We start from the raw sequence: 19,309 nt of genomic DNA on the forward strand, positions 1-19,309 counted from the left end.
GAGCGTGAAGGGGATGATCGTGGGGCTGTACTTGAGTGTGTGTGTGAGGGAGTGTGCCCATGCGGGGAGTGTGGGTGCGCGGTCCCTAGTGAGGTAGCGCAGAGGCGAGGGAGGGAGTCACACTCCGAGTGCTGATGTGGGAGTACCCCGAGGTGGGGAGTGAAGCAGCACAGCCTCCCCCCCATCCCGTACCTCCTTAAGTGCCCGCCCCGTCCCGCCCCGTCCCGCCCCGCTCCCTCCGGCTGAGGGAATAAAGTTGCGGGTCGGGGCGGGCGGGCCTAGCCGAGCGGAGCGGAGAGGAGCGGGGACGGGCCATGGCCTCAGAGGAGCTGGCGCAGAAGCTGCAGCGGCGGCTGCAGCTGGAGGAAAGCGGGGTGGGGGCCGAGCCGGAGGCGGTGGAGGTCGAGCCCGGTCCCGAGGAGGAGCGGAGCTGCCTGACGGCCAGCGCGGGCGCGGAGCTGAGTGCCAAACTGTGCCGGCGGCAGGACATCAACGAGGGGGCGGCCCAGCCCCGCCGTGCCGCCGTCTTCAACCCATATACCGAGTTCAAGGAGTTCAGCCGCCGGCAGGTCAAGGACATGGAGCGCATGTTCCGCCTGTGAGTAGGGCAGGGGGGCTCCCCGTTCCGTCCCCCCACTTCCACTGTCCCACTGTCCCTCCCCTCCAGCTCCCCGCAGCCTCCCCATCCCTGACCTCGGGGGCACCTCAGAAGCGGGTCTGGCTGCTCTGGGGGTCATACTTGAATTTCTCCGCGGTTTCTTGCTCGGGCAGTCGCAGTCGCTGCGAGGGGTGACCAGCGCCCTTCCTGATCCTCACCTTGTCTTTCTGCCTTGGGGGGAGTTGTGTGGGGTTCGTCTCCCCCTCGGGGCTGGTGTCAGTTCTGCTCTTAGCTTCTGGCCTGGGGCTACTTCTGTGCAGGTTGGAGATGATGGCTGTTTGCTGCTGGTGGTTCGCACCCACGAGATACGGATTTGAGGGGCACTTCGGGTGGGACAGGGGTTGGCATGGGGCACCCTTCGGCAGCTGCCTCCCGCCGAACACTTCTAGCAGCTCGGCTAGCTCTGCCTGGCCCTGCTGTCACTCCCTCCACACTTCTGTTCTAGGCTGTGTGCTCCCTCCCGGGCACCCAAACGAAGCTTGAGCTCAGCTGCCTCTGGCATCCCCCCTCCTGGGGCGTGGGATGAAGATTCCCTCTGGTGGGAAGGTTGGTGACCATCTGGAGAGCAGAAGCTATCAGAAGCACAGCCCTTACCGGGGCCACAATCCATCCTGTGTCTCTCCCCCTCCAGCCTCGTCCTGGCTCTTGCAGCTAGACTGTACCTGGGTGGCTTTGGTTACCCGTGCCCAGGTTTCCCTACAGCACCGCAAAATCCTGTGCTCTTGGGGACCAGTGTCCTCCCAAAACCGAGAAGAGGGGTCAGGCAGGGAGCTGGACCAGAGCTGAGCTACTGCCATGCCCAGGGAGGTGCTGCAGTCACAGCAAGGTGCAAAGAACTTCTTCATCTTAGGGAGATGACCACAGCAGGGTTTGTAATGTTCAGGTCCTCCTGTCTGCATGCTGCCCTGGGAGCTAGAAACGTTTTGAGGAGAACGTAAGCTTGGCTGAGCCTTCCCGGGTCCTGAGGGTGCAGGGTGTTGCGGGTCCCAGCCGGGGCGGTCCCTGCAGGAGGCCAGGCGATGGCTTTTCTGGGCTCACCGGAGCTCTTGGCTGTGTGGGCAGCATTGCTTCGGCAGCTGGCGATGGTTAAAGGAGTTGCGACTCTGCAGAGGGCTGAGATGTGGCACGACGAGGGCAGGAGGACCGGCGGTGCTGGCAGCTGCAGCACCCTAAAGCCGTGGGTGAGAGGCCGGGGTGAGCAGCGCCGCTGCCTCCATAGGGATGAGGAAAGGAACAGCAGTGGTTTGGGAAATAAAAAGTGGAGGAGCTGAACTGCAGCCGAATTTTTCAACAATGAGCTCATTAGGCGCCGGCCTTGTAAGCGAGGAAACCTAGGCTTTGCTGTTGAATGCTAATCAGCGGGTCAGTGTAGCTGGAAAACTTTTGTGTGCCCTGTGAGGACTGTCACAGCTGAGAACCAGCCAGCCGTGCCAGAAGGGGAAGAATATGGCTGTGATCTCAACCTCCCGGGCTCCCCTGACAGGCGGGCAGAACCTCCCACCCCACCCCCCTCCTGGTTTTCACTCCCTTACAGGCACCTGGTGTAGTGGTGGTGGAGGATCTGGTCTTTGCTTCATCTGCTGCCACCCGTTTCGAGTATTGGCTGCTACCACGTGCTCCTTGAGGAGAGGAAATGTTTCTCTTAATTCCTGTCGGTCAGAGCTTGAATTAATGTGATTAATGCTTTTATTCTCTCTATGGCTTATTGCCCTGTCCACCACAACCCAAAGCCTTTCTTACTAATGGTAAAAAAAATAAGACTTCGACAGATAGAGATGCATCTTCTCACTGCCGTGGGTTTACAGATATCTGCTCTTAGACTTCTTATTTAGAAGTGTTTCTTAGCATTTTAGCAGGGCTTGTAAATTTCTGATTTGAACTAAACTGGAGCCTGTGACCCTGGGCATGGCGTGGGCAGCCTGGGATGTTTCCAGCCAGGCAGAGGCAGTTGCTGGTAGTAGTGGCTGCTCTGGTGTCTGTCAGGTTGTCCCAGGAAGTGGCTGGTGGCTGTGACCACCATCTTCTGGGGTGGAAGCAAAGGGCTGATCTGAATGTGGGAGTTGTTGGAAATCCAGTGCTCCATCTAGGTGCCATGTGCTGTGCCAGGATCATCCTTCCACAGCAGGAATGATGCTCCTGCTGCCACGGCTGTGCTCACTTTCCTCCTCCTGCCCAAGCCTGCTCTTGGCAGCATCCCCTGTTCCAGACCTGTTCTCCTGGTGATGGGATGTGGATGTCTGCTGCTGGGGGCAGGCAGCTCCTCAGGGTGGGTATTTTGGGTTGCTTTTTTTTGGCAGAGAGGACTGGGAAGTCTGCAGCTCACTCTAATTGTAATGTGACCTAATTAGCTCCCTATTCTGACAAAGTGTGAGGACTTTTATAACCATGATAACCTCCTGTCCCCAAGATTTGTAAACGAACCCTTTGGATCTCTGGAGTTTTGCAGCTCTCCATCTTGTCTGGGGAAGTGGCAGAAGGGTTGTGAAAGCCAGGCTGGGCTTGGTGGGATGCTGCGGAAAGGAAAACAGACACTGGCTTCATCCACAGGAGTGCGAGGGAGTGGAGGAATTCCAGCCTTGCTATTGCTTTTGTGCTTGGGGAATTCTGTGTGTTGCCTACACGTTTCACTAGTGCTGTATGCCTGGCCAGCAGGAGAAAAGGTGATGTCCTCTGGCTCTCCTGGAGCTGCCTGGGGACCCCTCACCAAGTGCCTCTGTGTCAAGGGACATGTCTGGTGTGCTGCTGATGTGCTGTTCCAGGGCAGCATCTGGATGTTTCTGGAGTCCCAATGCTCAGGGAGATCAACCCCATGGGCACTCAGCCTCCCAGCCTGAACCCTTGCAGGCTTTGGTGTCCAGTTGCTCCGAGGAGATCTTGCTAGAGGAGACTTTAATCTCACCCTCACATCCCTTCAAGAGCAGGAGACCTCCTGCTGTCCTGGCTGAGGAGGCCAAAGCTGCTTATGGTTGAGGAGCCTGTTTCTGTCCCCACCCCAGAATGGAGGAATTGTTTCCAAAGCTCTCAGCAGCAGAATAGAGTATTTCAGTTGGAAGGGACCTACAATGATCATCGGCTCCAACTGCCTGACCACAACTGGGCTGGCCCAGAAGTTATAGCACATTGTCCAGATGTCTCAAAGATTGACAGGATTGAGGCATCAACCACCTCTCCAGGAAGCATCCCTTTACCAAGAGGGTAGTGGGACATTGGAACAGGCTTCCTCATGTCTGGTCTGGTGCTCCCCTGAGGCAGCTTTGAACTATTCCCACTGTCCTATAACTGGATACCAGAAAGAAGAGATCAGCACCTCCCTCTCCATGTGAAGTGAAACTCAACATTCAGAGGGAATCAAGTATTGCCTAGTGCCTAGAAAGGGTTTTGAAATGGTTTAGATGAGCTTATTCCCACTTCATCACTATTACGCCAGTTGCTTTATTTCAGTGCCTGTATTTGGCTGCTGCAGCATGCAGGAACTGCAGATCAAGGTACAGGTGCCTGTAGCATGTAGAGCAAGCTCAGGTACAGTGACTGGTCTACAAGGAGGGCAGGTTTCTTTTCCAGCTTTTCTCAAGAGGCATGAATGTTTAGAAACTGCTCTTTGATCCTTTAGCATTTCACAGAATCATTTGGGATTCCTCACTCAGCTATCCTTTTGCTTTTTCAGGCAGCTGGGAGGTGACTACAGTTAGAAGGGGTGATGCAGTCCTCGGTATCTCCTTCCTTCTCCCTTCCTGATCCCTCTATCTTCTGCAGTGTAACCCCTCAGCCAGGCTGCCCAGCACCAGCACCATGCTTCTTGTCCTTGTAGTTGTGTGTAACATGCTTCTTGCTCTTAAGCACCTCCTTTCAGCAACCAGTCCCTTCTTACCCTCAGTTTCTGCTCAGCCTTTCCACCCCACTCTTCAGCTCTCTGAGTGGAAGCCAGCCAGCATGGGAATCCGGGTGCATCCTTGTTGCAGCAGATTTTGGCAGCTGCTGTCTCATCTGCTGCCAGGAACACTGCTGCGGTGGCGTGGTGAAGCCTTATCACCCTCCTCAACGCTGCCTGCAGCATCCCACCTTGCAGGTGGGGACCTGGGTGGCAGTGGCTTGCTGCTGGAGCTGCCACCTGCTTGGGACTTGAGGTGTTTGTGCCCCTCGGTGACAGAGCCCTGCTGTTCCTAATGCCCACATGTCACCTGGCTGCAGCTTGGCTGGTGGCCCAGGGAGCTTTGAGCCTGAAGGAAGCAAAGCTCTGGTGTCATGGAAGGACAGTGGGTGACAGTGGGGATGGGAGGGCTTGCAGGGCACCTGAGTGCTGTGGGCTTCTGTGTGCTGCTCCTGCAGTATGGAGATGGCTCCTGGGATGCTTTTGGGGACTAAACTTACCCTGGTGCCCTCCTCCAGCTCTGCCTGTGACAGCTGATCTGTGTCCATCACCTGAACAGGTCTGATTCAAAATGGGTGTGAGTGGTATTGGGGCTGGAAGGAGATCCCAAAGCACATGCAGAGGTGTTTGGGGGGGCGAAGGGGCTTAGGGGGATCACAAAGGGCAGGCAGAGAGGATTTTGGTAGGAGATGAGCACTGTCTGCTCCACAAGGTGCAGCCTGTGCAGTGTTGAGAGTCTGCAGGGTGGGGGGAAGGAATGAGTCCTCTCATGCCCTATAAATAAATACATCTCTCCCAAAATAGCCTGGCTGTGAGTGGCTTCACTGGCTTTTACAATACTGGGGCTGTTTGGGGGATGGGGAGGGAATGCAGCAGTTCACAGAGTGCTGCTGCTGCTGCTCTGTGGGGCTGGCACTGGGAATCCAGGAGCTTCATGTCCCCCCTGTGGCGCTGTCCCCAAGGTGAAGGCCTGAGGGCTGGTTTTGGGGTGCACCTCAGCACCAACTGCACCCCATCCCAGAGTGCAGACACCCATTGTGTGACTGGTACATGGCACAGCTCTGCCACCACTGACCTGGTTTGTGACAATCCTGGCTTTGTGCTGCCTCTGTGGGGGTGACAGCCCAGAAGCTGTGCCCCTCGCTTAACCCCTTCAGGGCAGCATGCTTGCCCCTGGGCTCGGTGCTGGAGTACATGGCATTTACCTGCAGGTTGTGTCCCTGGCAGAAGGGCAAGGTGAGGGATTGTGCTCTCTTCCTGCCTCCATCACTGTTACCCAGTGCTTTCCAGAGGACTGGGCAGTGACCTGAATCTGGGATCAGCAGCATTTGGAGTGGACCTTGGTGTCATCCCACTTCTGCACCCAGCCAAAGGGCTGTGTGAGCTTGCTGGAGCCAAAAGCCCCCAACCCCAAGGCCCTCCCTGCTGCTCTATGCTTTGCTGCTTTACCTGATCAAAGGAACTGTCTCTGCAGCTCCAGAGGAACAGCTCCACACCCTTTACCCCAAACTTAAAGGAAAAGCAAATTGGCAATTAGACATTGCACTTATTATGCTTGTAAGTGTGTCTCGTCTGGGAGCTGGGCTGGGTGATGCTGTGAACATGTGCCTTAATTAACTGACACCTCCTCTGCTGTGAGGAACCTGCTGCCTTTCCTCCCTGTGACACCTCAGGTCTGTGACCTGGTTTCTGCTGTCATGGAGGTCTCTTTCCTAGTTTTCCAGAAAGCTCTCCAGCACGGTGGGTTTGCTGGGTATGCAGGCAGGATGGTAGCAGGGCTGTGTGCCAGCAGTCCCGTGGTGACCTCCCCGTCATTTAGACGTGGGACTTTTGAAAACAAAAGAGAGGCAGAGAGAATAAAGGATGGTTGTGGAGGTGGTGGGGCTCTAGAAAGCTGTGGAGATAACTCCATTTTGGGGAATAAGCACCATGCCAGGGGCAGAGCTGTGGGCTGCAGCCCTGCCTGGTGCAGCTGGGGCAAGTGGCTCTGCTGATACCTTCCAATGCCACAGCTTCCTCTGTGGCTCTGAGGTTTCTCAGCTGGAAAGGGCTCTCTTCCAGGGCAACCACAACTGTGCAAATCTCCATCTGGGACTGCTGCAGCCCTCATATCTTTGGAAGAGGGCTAACAGTCAATGGGAGATGATGGGTGGGAGGATTTGGCCGTCTCCTGCCAAGGGGAAAGCCTCAGCACTGTGTCTGAGGTTTCCTTTCTGACTGGTTGGCAGGATTTAACTCTGTCAGGGTTGAGATGTGGAGAAGGGGCAGTGTGCTGGGACTGAGCCTGACCTGATGATCCTTGCCCCATCCTCCTGTGCCAGCTCCTGGCCCTGCTGGACCTGCAGGCAGGACCAGGATGAGGGAGGGCATCCAGCTGCGTGACCAGATCCTTCACTCCCACTTGCAGCAGATGCGAGGGTGTGAGGAATGGGCACAGGGTCCCTGGCTGAGCGGAGCAGGTCACTGCTTCCCTGTCCCTGAAGCACACCCTTTGCATGGGTGCTGTCCTGGAGAGTCCTGCTGTCCTTTGTGCTCCACTTGGGAGTGTGGTCCCTCTCCAGTCTTGCTCCTAGAGGTGGGCACTGTTTCCCCCTGCCAGCTTGGCCCTGGTGCAGCCACTGGCACTGGCTGGGACCACTGTGCTCCCGCAGGGCTATCCTTCTGCTCTGCCCTGGAACACAGAGTAAACAGCAAAACCATTTTGGAGAGGAAAGATTTTTTAGCAGCTAGAGGGAGGATGTTTTGCTTACAGAGACAGATAGCTGCTTTCTGCTAGGAGGTCCTGGTTGGTCTCTGCTCTCCTGTTTCCCCTCTGGAGGAGGAGGTCTGGCAGCAGCTGGCTGCAGCATGCCTTTTCCTAACCATGTTGGTGCATGGGGTAAGCTGTGTGTAAGTAATCTTTGTGCTGGACACATGAGTGGGTGAGATGGAAATCCCACTGAAATAAGCAGAGTTCCTCCATGCTGCTGCTGTGTGGGTGGTTTGGCCTGAGCTCCCCTGAGCACTTTGGTCTCTGGTGAGATAGCTTGGAAGGCTGACCACTACTTCCCTGAGCTTAATATATCTCAAAACTGGTCATGCTGTGCAGCTTCCTCTCTCCTCCAAGCTTGAATCACCCTGTGGCTTTATCTGTTAGCACTGTTCCTCTTCTGGGAAGATGCATGTGGTAGATGATGAGGGCTGACCCCCTCTCCTTTACACCCTACAGGTATGACTCGGGACGGGATGGATACATTGACCTGATGGAGCTCAAGCTGATGATGGAAAAGCTGGGAGCCCCGCAGACTCACCTGGGGCTGAAAAACATGATCAAGGAGGTGGATGAAGACTTTGATGGGAAGCTCAGCTTTCGTGAGGTAAAGCTGTCTGTGGGAGCAGACAGGGAGGTGGCTTTGGGGCAGAGGGAGGAGGCAGCCAGGCTGTGTACTCCAGCTGTAGGTGCCACTGTTCCCTCTGTGTTTCTCCAGAGATGGGGACCAGAGTCAGCTTCCCCATCCCATGGGGAGGTCGGGGCCACTGTCAGCCTCTGTCTCCACATGCAGTAATGGTGCCTGATGTCAGAGCTCTCTGACCTCTCTGCCTGCTTTGGGAGCCCACTAGAACCCTGCTGCAGCTGCCTGGGAGTGGTGACAGAACTCCCTGCTGTAACTGGAGGTGGCATGTCCGTGTCACTGGTGAGTGATGGTGCAGTGGCTCAGGCCTTGTTTTGTGTGCAGGGACAGGCTCTGCTCAGAGCAGCAGTCTCACAGGGGGCAGGAGATTCCCTCTTCCAGTTGCTATTGGGTTCCTCTCTGTGTCATGCAGTGACCAACCAAAGCACAAGAAATTCTTCACTTCAAGGGTGGTGAGACACTGGGACAGGTGTCCCAGAGGGGTGGTGGAGGCCCCATTTCTGGGTGTTGGAGGCCCAGGATGAACAGGGCTCTGAGCAACCTGATCTAGTGGGAGGTGGCCCTTGCACATGACAGGGGGGATTGGAACTGGATGATCTTAAAGGTCCCTTCCAACCCTGAAAGTCCTATGAAAACCTTGGTTTGCATCATCTCTGCCTCCCAGGCTGTGCTTGCTGTCTCAGTCAGGGTGTACCTCATGCTGTGTCCCTCTGAGTGACTGGCAGCATGCAGGGAGCAGGAGGGCAGCACTGCCCCTGTCTTGCAGCCACCGTGGGGCCATGGTACCACGGTGTCCCCCAGCAGCCAGGCTCCCTGCTCCCACAGGGGCTGTGCCCTCACTATGCCTCTTGTGGAGTGGGGGGCTTGGTTGTGGGGGTGAAGCACAGAGCTCTCCACAGCTCAAGACATCAAATTCTTCATCTTGGAAGTGCTGGGACCTTTGGTGGCATCTGGGAGGGAGGATAAGCAGCCAGGGCCCAGGGCTGGGCTGGGAGAGGGCAGAGCTGTGGCACAGTCTCTCTGCCCTGGCACGTTACCCTATCACCTGCTCTTGTCCCCTGATGGCGGCAGTAGAAGGCAGAGACCAAAAGACCATTGGGTTGCGGGGCTTGGCCCATGGCAAGGGGGAAGCACAAAGAGTGCTGGGCAGTGAGAGCCTGTCAGTGCACTCCAGCCAAGCCCTAAGCTGGCAGCCCCTGTGGCCAGGGCAGCAGATGTGCCTGGTAAGAGCTGAACCAGGGGCAGCAAAGATTCCAGTGGAGCAGGAAGAGCACCATGCCTTGGCTCCAGCTCAGGCTTGGATTGCCAAATCACCCTGTGGGCTGGAGGAGCTCCTGCCTCCCTCTGGGGCCACCCCTCACCCTGGCTGAATCACTGGGGAGAGCCTCTGGGTTTGCTGCAGGGGCTGTCCCCTAAAGGAGAAGGGCCTTTATCTCCCCCAGGCTCTAGAAGATGTTGTGGTGTCCTGGCAGAGCAGCTCCTCTTCTGCTGCCACCTGTTTGGAGCACAGCCCCAGCATGGGGCTGCAGTACCATTGCCTGCTGGCTGCCAAGGGCCAGCAGCTGGGGCTGTTGTCACTTCTCACCAGATGCAAACCCATGGTCAGGCAAATGCCAGCTTGAGTGACACACGGGTGGGAACAAAGAGGCAGCGTTGGCAGAGCTCTGGGGACAAATTACACAGCAGCTTTGGCATGTACCCAGAGCTTTCTGTGGCAGAGGGAATCAGGGTGCTGCTTTTCTGGTTGCAGATGCACTGTGTCCAGCTGCTGTGTTTGGGCAGAAGACTGGCAGGGAGACAGGTTTCCTGGTGGGTGAGGAGGCCCAAACCAGCCCATAGCCCTGTCCCACTCTGTTTCCCACTGGTGGTGACCAGTGAGCAGGTGGTGGGTGACCAAGCTGACTTGGGGTGCTCTGACAATGCAAGACAAAAGCTTGGCTTAAGGGAATGTCTGAATTCAGCAGGTCATTAACTCGAGCACTGGAGGGCTCCTGTCTGCCTCTCTGGAGTATACCAAGTCCTGCCATATCTGCCTGAAATTAGGTCCTCATGGCCTGGACAAGAATTGGTTAGGACTCTTCTGCTTGCAGCAGCTCACCTTTAGTTGCTGATTTGAGGGCATCATGTCCTCCCTTCCCAGGGGAGCTGTCCCAGGCTTGTCTGCCTCTGACATCTCCTGCAGAGCTGCTAGCCCCGTTAGGAACGCTGACTTCCACCACTGACCTTTGTGCATCCAAATATGTATCAGCAATTAACTCTGCACAAGACTTCCTCCCTGACTCAAGCAAAGAAATTTAGGTGTAAGCTGGTTACGTACAGTGTTGGGGGGGGGAAGAAAAAAAAACCCTCTGACAGTCTGGTTCAGGCATTACCACAGGAAACCAGAGTTAATTGCTGTAATAGCAATGTCTAATTGTAGCTGCTGTCTACAACCCACTAAAATCTCCTACGCCTGCCTCAGCTCAAAATGCTGCCCCACATCATATGTTTGCCAGCTTGGTTGGTGCAAACCACAGCCCTGGCTGTTGGCTGTTCTGGTGAGCTGCTGAAAGGTCTGTCTGTCCTCTGCCTTTCGCTGTGTCCCTCAGGACCAGCAGTGCCAGTTGGGCCGTGTCACTGCAGCACCCCTCTTGGACCTGGCACGGTGGGGTGGGTCTTGGGTCACAAGGGATGCGAGAGCAGGTACAGCTCTTATGAGGTTAGTGGGGTGGAAAGCATGTGTCATGTCCTCCTTGAGAGCAGAGTTTCTTTAAAAGCACTGACATTATTTCCTTTCGCTTCTCTAGTGGCATTTTTCTGAGGCTTAGCTGCGTGAGATGCGTCCTGGGCCCACCAAGGGTGTGAGATGGGCTGGGAATGAGAATTCAGCCAGAGGCTGAATACAGATCACCTGTGTTCTCCAGTTTGTGAGGACCAGGAGCAAATAACTGGTGTGGTGGGCTGCCAGTGGTGTTGCTGACATGAGGAAGGATTGCTCTGGAGCTCCTGTGGTGGTGCCCCACAGTCTGCATACCGAGTCCTTAGGGCTGATGTTCTTCTGTGTCCACCCCAACTGGTGGCTCAGTCACTGATTTCCTTGAGCTCAGCCTGTGCTCTGCAGGAGAAGGATTGCTGCCCCGTCCCCTAGTTTCAGGGTGATTCATGCACAGTTGTACTCATGACTGGGTGTTTCCAGTCCCTCCCTGGGTGACAGCTGCACCAGACCTCAGGATTGTGCTGGCCTGTTCCAGTGCCAGAAGTGGGACTTGCAGGGTGGAGCAGAAACTGAGGACAAATCATGACTAACCCCATCCTGGCTGCTAGCCCTCCAGTCCCTGCACCTGAAAGAGGAGAACAGGAACAAGCCCAATACCAGACCCAGCAGGGAGGGATATCTCATGGAGCATTTGGGTTCTTTCTGAGCATTTAGCAGAGCAGCATTGAATTCTTTGGTGTTTGTAGTGGGAGAAGTTTCCTCCCCAAGCACCCCATGCTCTGTGCTGAGCACCCGGGGGTTACAGGGCATTGGGTGAAGCAATGCCTGGTGGCACTGTCAGGCTGCCCTCACCCCACACCCTGCCCCATGGAAGCCTTCCCAAGCTCCTGCAGCCCCAGCAGCTGGAAGTGGGCTCAGCGCGATGCTGGGGCTCTGCTGCCCTCCGCTGGGACTGCTCCGGCTCTCCTGGGGAAAAGCTGAGTCCTGAGCCTGGCAGTCTTTGGAGCACAGCACTGGAGATATTTGATGGTCCTGTAACCCTGCAAGCGAGTTTCAGGGCAGCCCTCAGCCCTGGGCTGCAGTGGTGCAGTGGCGCAGTTTTGTCTTGTGCTGCTTTTGTACCCGAGTGACTTGTCCCCGTCTTTGTTCTTTGTGTGCTGTGCCAAGCACCAGGACACCTCCTGGGGTGGCCAAGAATAGCAAGGAGTGACAGCACCTCTCCAGTTACGCACAGAGTATCCACATGTTAACCCGGAGCTGGGTTAGCAGGTTGAAGCTGGTGCAGAGGTCTTTATTTTTAAGTAGGCAAGTCTTGTTCCTTCAGTAAAAAAACCAACAACCTATGTTTTCCTGGAGGGCAAGGTGGCTTTTTGTTTGTTTCCTTTTGCATTTCACATGGCAATGTGCACCAGACTGCAGTGGTTCAGGATGTGTGGTTCAGTTCAGGACAAAGATTTCAAACCCATTTGCCTTGTAAACACTTGTTCAAGCCACCCTGACTGTCACCAGGGCATGCCTCTGGAGACTCAGAGCAGCTCTTCAGTTTGTCATTTAATGGGCACTACAGGAATGCATGGACTTTTCTCTCCATAGTGAAACCAGCCTGGAATGGGCTCCACAACTTTTGAAAATCACTTTTCCATGCCTTGGACAAAGGGATGAGTTGAAGCAGCTATGTCTGTTCTTCTGGTGCATTCATTTGACCTTTGTTCTGTTTTCCCCTCCTCTGGCTCCAGGGAGCCTGTGTTCAGGTGTGAGCCAGAGCCATCTTTTCCTTGCTTTGGGATGTGATCTGAACTCCCCAGGGCACTGAGGAAGCTCGTGGGCAACGTGTGAATATGCCATTAGGGTGTGGGGGACTTTTAAGGGGTATATCTGAGCCCTCCCTACAGTTGAACCAGGCAAGCAGAGAGGTGGCCTCCTTCCTCTGGCTTTGCAGCAGCTCAGCTTGGTGGGATCTGTGCTTCACCAGGGCTCTGCTCTTCAGAAAAACAGGGGATCCTGCCCCAGGGGATCTCCCATGAAATTTCTACTCCTTAGTCCAATAGGACTGTGTGCCTGGGCTCTGGAGCACAATTTGGATGTGCCACTTCACTTATGTAGGCCTGGTTTCCTTTGCTCAGAAATGGAAGTTTCAGCTCCCTCCAGGTAAATGTCTGCACTGTTTGCATTTTAAGTTGAGCCTTCATGAAGAACTTGAATGTGTTCTCTCTGTCTTGCCAGTTCCTGCTGATTTTCCATAAGGCAGCAGCTGGGGAACTTGAGGAGGACAGTGGCCTGTTGACCCTTGCAAAGCTCTCAGAGATAGATGTCTCCATTGAGGGAGTCAAAGGAGCCAAGAACTTCTTTGAAGCTAAGGTATGGTGTGGCATGGGGGAACATGAAAAAGCTTTGCAACATAGGCCTTAATTGCCACTGAGACACTTAACCTGCTTGCTTTTCAGTAGAAGACACTGCCAGATTTCTCCCCCAGCTAATAGGATGAGTATTTCATGCCCCACCCCTCCCAAACTCATCTTTTCCCTTCAAACTTGACTTTGGGCTCTAGCTACAGCCTTCCTCTGCTGATCAGGCAACACTACAAGGGCTTTATTCACTCTCCCTGTTGTAGCTCTCCCCCCAGCAGAGCTGATGGGTAGGGTGACCTGTGTCTCTGTGCCTGGCAGCTCTAGCTGACTGACTGCTTTGAAAGACAAAAGTGTCCTGGAAACTAATGGGACCCAGTTTCCCATTTTGCAAAACCTCCCTCAGCCTGAATGCTCAGAGTTTTGGTGGTGAATGGAGTATTTTGGAGTATAGGATTTCAGACATCTCTTTCTCGAGTGGTTCTCTGTAACCTTTGGAATCAAAATTGTTCTGCAAGGTCCTGGGGTAGGCAGAAAGAGCTTTGCACTATTCCGAGCTGACAAAGCACCCTTTTTGAAAGCACTCTTGGAGAGAAAATAATCCTGCTTGTTTATATAAGAAGTTTTTTCCCAAGAGCGTAACACAGCTATTGCACAGCAGATGTACTGAGATGAAAGCTGGAAAAATAGCCAGCAAATAAACAATGTCTCTTTGATCTGCAGATTATGCATGGTGTAGCATGATGTTTTAGGATCTGGCTGTGGTTCAGAACCGTTTTCTGCAGTAGTTTCTCCCACTGTATACTCACAGCTTATGCCGTGCTGCCTGCTTACAGGAAGAATGCATGTGACCCAGTACTGGCAGCAGGGTTTTTGGTCACTTGTTTGTGACTTATTAATAAATGACCTTTCTTTTATTGATGTTAAAGTCAAGCCAGCTAACAGGTATTGAGTGTAAATACCCAAGCACTGCCATACAATTAATACTTGACACATACTTACAGAGCTTCCCAGCAAGAGCTGGGAGGTGCAGCCAACAGTTCTGCCTTGCTCATCTGGGAGTAGCTCAGGCTCTGGCTTTCCCTCCGATGCAGGGCTTGACACTCCCTTATTTTCTCTCTTGCAAAGGCTCAAGCCCTCTCTTCAGCCAGTAAGTTTGAAGCTGAGATAAAAGCTGAGCAGGATGAGCGAAAACGGGAAGAGGAGGAAAGGAAACACCGCCGAGCAGCTTTCAGGGAGTTAAAATCTGCATTTACCCAGTAACCAACCATCCAGTATGCGCTCTGAGATTGCACATGACTTGGTACGTTTCCCAGACCGGGGCTCTACCTGGGGAGAACTGCCTGGATCCTGCCTGAAACTCATTACAGCTTCACTAGCCTTCCTGTCCTGAAGATCCTCACAAGTTTCTAAGGGCACAACTCTTGCAGTTACGATGCATTCAGAGCTGTTTATGTGCTGTTTGCTCTAAACTGTCTGGAGCACATCACCCTGAAGCAGCAACAGCAGGTAGCACTGACAAGTGTTGTGTTCGCCTGCTTCACTCTTTCCCTCTTTTCTATACATCCTTTTTCTCTTCATTCCTTATTAATTCATTCCTTGCTTACAGGCAAGTAGCAGGGTCTTGTGTAAATCAAGCTGTACAAGGTACAGCTTGATGCCCTATATGTTTGTACTGCTGTTGGATGTTGTCACGCATCCTTGACTACCCCTTCTTCCTCAAAGCCCTGTGCCACAGGCAATGTGAAAACACTGTGAAGAAAGAAAGATAGTTAGTAGGGACATGGATCAATTAATTATTTTCTTGTAGCTTTTTTCTGTTGCCCAGTGTGTTGGAGAGCCTTCCAGTTCTTCTCTGAAGTGCCATAGTAACAAAACCTTTCCTTAAGAGGTGAGATTTCCTGAGACTTCGTAGGGAGGAAGCTGGCTCTCTCTTAAATGAGGAATAGAAAACTAAGTTGCCTGACCATGCATCTTCCACATTCCATCATATTTAGTGTACTGTATGGCATCACTGTGTTTTCCAGCCTTAGGCAGCTGTATCTAGTTTTCAAGGGATATTGCCAGCTGGACAGTGCAATCGAATGGCACACTGTGAATTTCTGTTTGGAAATTTGCTCATATACCCTGAATCATGAAGGTGACACTGTTTGGTGTCCTTAGAGCCAAAAACAGAAAACACCAGCCCAGCATAATGAGCACTCTGCTCAAGAAGGGGGAAGCAGTGAGGTGAACAGACTTAGCTGGCCCGAATTTGGAGGGCTTGCACTATATTGTTTGCCATTCTCTTTTGCAGACACAGGAAACTTGCCCACAAATGTTCAAATGCCCACTGCCTGTCTGGATATATACACTGTAAGGTCGTGGCAAGGGAGCTGTGTTCCCTTGGAGACCTCTCTTGAAACAAGGATTTGCTCAGATTCTCTCCCTGCTATTGCCCCATTTTGTACATTTTTTTTTCCCCCCCAACTAAACTCACTGGTCATCCTTTCACTTTTCTGTTTTGCTTCTTAAACTGTGAGCACTAAACTGTGAGTGTGGAATAATTAGTAGAAAAAACTCTCTACTCTTTAATGTCAGGTGAAAGAATTGCTAAACAATTAAACTGTGTGTATATATCTTCACAGATTATATTTTATAAATCACGCTTTTTTAGCTAAATATTTATAATTAAATGTTTTTATACTTTACAAAAAGCAGATAATTTCATCTTCAATTATTTCTCCTGTTGCTGAAATGTACAAATAAAGCATTGTTATCTCTGGTCTTCTCTGTGGTTTCAGTTCCCTGAATATACCATTTTGATCACAAGTTACAGTAGCAGTTCCCTAAGTTTGGCTCCCTGACTTGGAGAAGTGAGGGATGTATTGAGCCTTCTTGAGGGCACTTCCCTTTCTGCACAGCAATTCTGGTGTAAAAAGCCCTAATGTTTGCAATTCCTCCGAAAGGGACATGGCTGTGTAAATATTTGAAATCCTGTCCACTGCTCAATGTTGACATCTGAACGTTGTCAGCCTTCTCTTACCATAAACCTTCTCTTACCCTGTGCTTCTCTCAGCCCTGGTAGTGCCCCAGCTGGGAGCCAGGCAGGTTGCTTCAGACACTATGAGATGGGAGATTTAGCAAGCCAATTTTTTTGCTCTTTCTGCCTTTTTGGAATGGTTAGGGGGGGAAAAAACCAAATATGTGGACATCTGAAAATGTGCCCAAACATCTTGTTTCTGGCTGTTGGTGGTCTGCTAAGGTTGGCTGGCAAGGCTGGTTTGGGGATGTATAGGTTTGGGGGAAGGTTTAACCATGCATCATTTCAGGTATGATCCCATGATGAAATGGAAGAGGTCAATATTTTACCCAGTGAAGCTCTGCTTTGTGCGTTGCTGGCAGCTGAGGTGTTTGTTGTGTGTCTCTGAGCCCTGGGGTGGCAGAGGTCAGGTAAAATCTGGGTGAACACTCCTTAGTCTCTGTTTCCAAAGGAAAATGTCAACACTGTAGCTTTTAATTGTAGTTTTAAAAATTATGATTTTTATACGTAATTTTTTTTATTTCTCTATGGTGTAGCAAGTGCTGCTGACTCCTGTTGCTCCGCATGTGCAGCTGGTGAGGTGCCTGGGGCAGCAGCAGGAGAGGGTGGAAAAAGTTTCCAGTGGGTTTTTTTTAATAGATTTGAGTCAACTCTGGCTGACACGTTTCAGTAAGGAAGTGCACAGTGTCTGTGGTAACTTTGTTCATTTCACAAAGGTGCTGTTAGCTGGGGCCTTGATTCCACGCAGTGAACAGTAAGTGGGTTTTTTGGGATTTTTGAAGCCGCAGCAATGTAAGTTTTGAATTTAGCTCTGCAAAAAAATGAAACTGGGAAGTTAATTTTTCCTAAATGGCTCTGTTTTGCTGCCAACCATTGGGCTGAATAACAACGTCATTAGGTTATGCAGAAGTACTAAAAAGAAATTGGTTTGCTAAAGCTCCCATCTAATACTGGCTGACAACACTTAATTAGTGTTATTTACCTATAATTAATATATGGCAGTCCTTTTATGCCTGATGTCACCACAGCTGGCTCAGTCCCAGCTCTCTTTCCTGACACCTGCTGGTACATTGATGCTGCTCTGGCACTTGGGACGTGCACCAAGTGACACCAGGTCTGTTGGTGATGGCGGGTGGAGAAGATTGGTAACAAGCCTGCTGTGGTGATGGGTCTCTCCCAGAAGGGAACAAGATCTGCCTCAAGTCCCTCATCTCCTAGCACGGGAGCTCCAGGTAATCCTTGATCCCAGGAAGTTTTCTGTTTCATGTTTCCCAGCGTAGGAGGTGAAGAGTAGAGGGGTCCCTGACCCTCCCCCCAGCGCTGAGAGTGGGTTGAGCCTGCCAGGCAGTGGCATGCAGGGTGTTCCTCACCATGCTGTGGGCTCAGCTGCTGGACACGCTGTGTGATGGCACAAGTCTGACCTAAAAAGCTCAGTGTAAATAGAGGAGGGAAAGAGAAACGTTACCACTGGGCTCCTCACAGCTAAGAAGCCAGGCTTTAGCTGCGAGGATTAAGGTGACTAAATAAAAATGTAGCCTTATGGGAGGGTCCAAATAAATCCCTTGCAAGAGGGATTGGGGTAATCAGAGTGCTTTAGCGTCGCCTTGTGAGCGCAGCTTGCCACGTGGGGATAGGATGTCTTAAAGTAATTGGGTGTTGCAGAACTAGCAGTGTATTTGTGGCAGTCTGCCTTTCAGCGTAAGCCACCTGAGGTGACAGGCCCATTGAAGTGACTGACTTCAAAAACTACAGCTGGATGTCCCCCTGCCTGCTTTGCCTGTTGCTTTTATTGCTATTTTTAGGGATGTGATGAATGAGGACTGTCCCTGCTTTCATGGAAAACAGAAGTTGCTGAATAGACACTGACTCTTCTCAGTCAAAATCCCTGGTATTTTGGCAAACAGGAGAGTGGGTTTTCCAAACACATAAAAGTGGGGGTAGCAAGGGGATATGTGACAGGCTCTGCCACACCTTTTGGACTTCTTTGTGATCATCATTCACTGTTCCAAAGCTGTGCTCTGGGCTTTTGGCTCCTCTGCTGTACCCAGGGAGGCAGTTTGTCAGGGGTGCTATTTCCCTGGGCTTGGATTTTTAATAGTGTGGATTAACTGACATGGTAATTCAGAGTGCTCTGAAGTGCTTCCACGCCCTCGGTACTCTAATGAATGTCAGACTAGCTGCTGGGCTGATTTCACACCTAGACAGCATCAGCTGAAGCCCTGTCATTGAACCACACAAGAATTAACCACACAGGTATAGTGTTGAATTTTCATGGCAGTCTCCCTCTCCTGCTTGAATGAGTGTTGTGGAGATGCTCTTACAAAAACCCAAACCAAACCAAAACCAAACCTGCCCCTTCTGCAGCTGGACAGTTGTGCTGCCTCTTTCCTGTCCCACATTGTCACTGGCTCTGGTTCAAGCTGTGTGGCAGCAACTGGGGGATGAGACGGAACTGATCAGGGGCCAGCCCTTTGCTTAGGGGCTTTGTTTTTTTTTTTTTATCCCATCCTCCTAAAGGAGAAATGCCATTCCAAGATTTTCGTGTCAAGTAGTCCAGTCCCATGCTGCGAAAAATGTGTCCTAAGACTTACAGGCTTTCAGCCCATTAGCTCAGAAGAATCACTTGTGTTCACGGTTGCATCATTTCTGGCCAGCAGTGTGTGCACAGTGACAAGTGTGCATTCACCTAGAAGAGGAGGGACGAAGCCACATGGACTGTGGCTGAAATCGTGATTGGAGAGAAGTTGTTTCAGCTAAAAACGGTTGTACCTTCAACGGGGCGTAACAGCTGAGAACAGGTTTTTTAGTCTGAAGGAACCACATGGGACTATTCTGCATCATGCACTAATATTTTAGGACTAAAAATAAAGCATTATTTTTAGCTGAAAATATTTCGTGTTGCATTCCTGAGTTTTCCATCAGAAAATCTGGAATCCAACTATGAATGACCCGATGTCCTTTCTCTGCCTGCCGTGGTGAGACTCCTCGGGGACCCCTGGCTCTTGCTCTTGGGGCCTGGACACAGCCCGTGCTTCAGCTGCTCAGAGCCAGGCAGCCTCCTGGGGGCTTTTGGTGCCACAAGAAAGCTGAATTACCCACGCGTAACCCCAAGGGAGGGAAAGAGCGAGGAGGCGTGAGGCAGCACCCCGAGACACTTCATCTCAGCGGGGCAGGCACCGACGGCCCTGGGACTGCCCAGGCGGCAAAATCCGGGACTGGGACTGAGGGGCCGGTGGTCCGTGACAGCGCGGGGCTGAAGGGATCGGTGCTCGGGAGGGCCGAGAGGTGCTCGGGGAAGGGCGGGGGCCGGGGGGCTGCGGCTGCAGGGT

At 52.4% G+C, this 19,309-nt stretch overlaps 1 protein-coding gene across 1 annotated transcript; it reads left to right on the forward strand.

Annotated features, from left to right (window-relative positions):
* Positions 1 to 257: 257 nt before the first annotated feature.
* Positions 258 to 15,723, forward strand: EFHD1 (EF-hand domain family member D1). The gene is made up of 4 exons (XM_030456286.1): positions 258 to 598; positions 7,735 to 7,882; positions 12,837 to 12,971; positions 14,087 to 15,723. The coding sequence occupies exons 1-4, from the start codon at positions 315 to 317 to the stop codon at positions 14,219 to 14,221; spliced, it is 702 nt and encodes a 233-aa protein (XP_030312146.1). The 5' UTR covers positions 258 to 314; the 3' UTR covers positions 14,222 to 15,723.
* The last annotated feature ends 3,586 nt before the right edge of the window (positions 15,724 to 19,309 follow it).

This window comes from Calypte anna, chromosome 9, assembly GCF_003957555.1.
Source record: "Calypte anna isolate BGI_N300 chromosome 9, bCalAnn1_v1.p, whole genome shotgun sequence".
Lineage (NCBI taxonomy): Eukaryota > Metazoa > Chordata > Aves > Apodiformes > Trochilidae > Calypte > Calypte anna.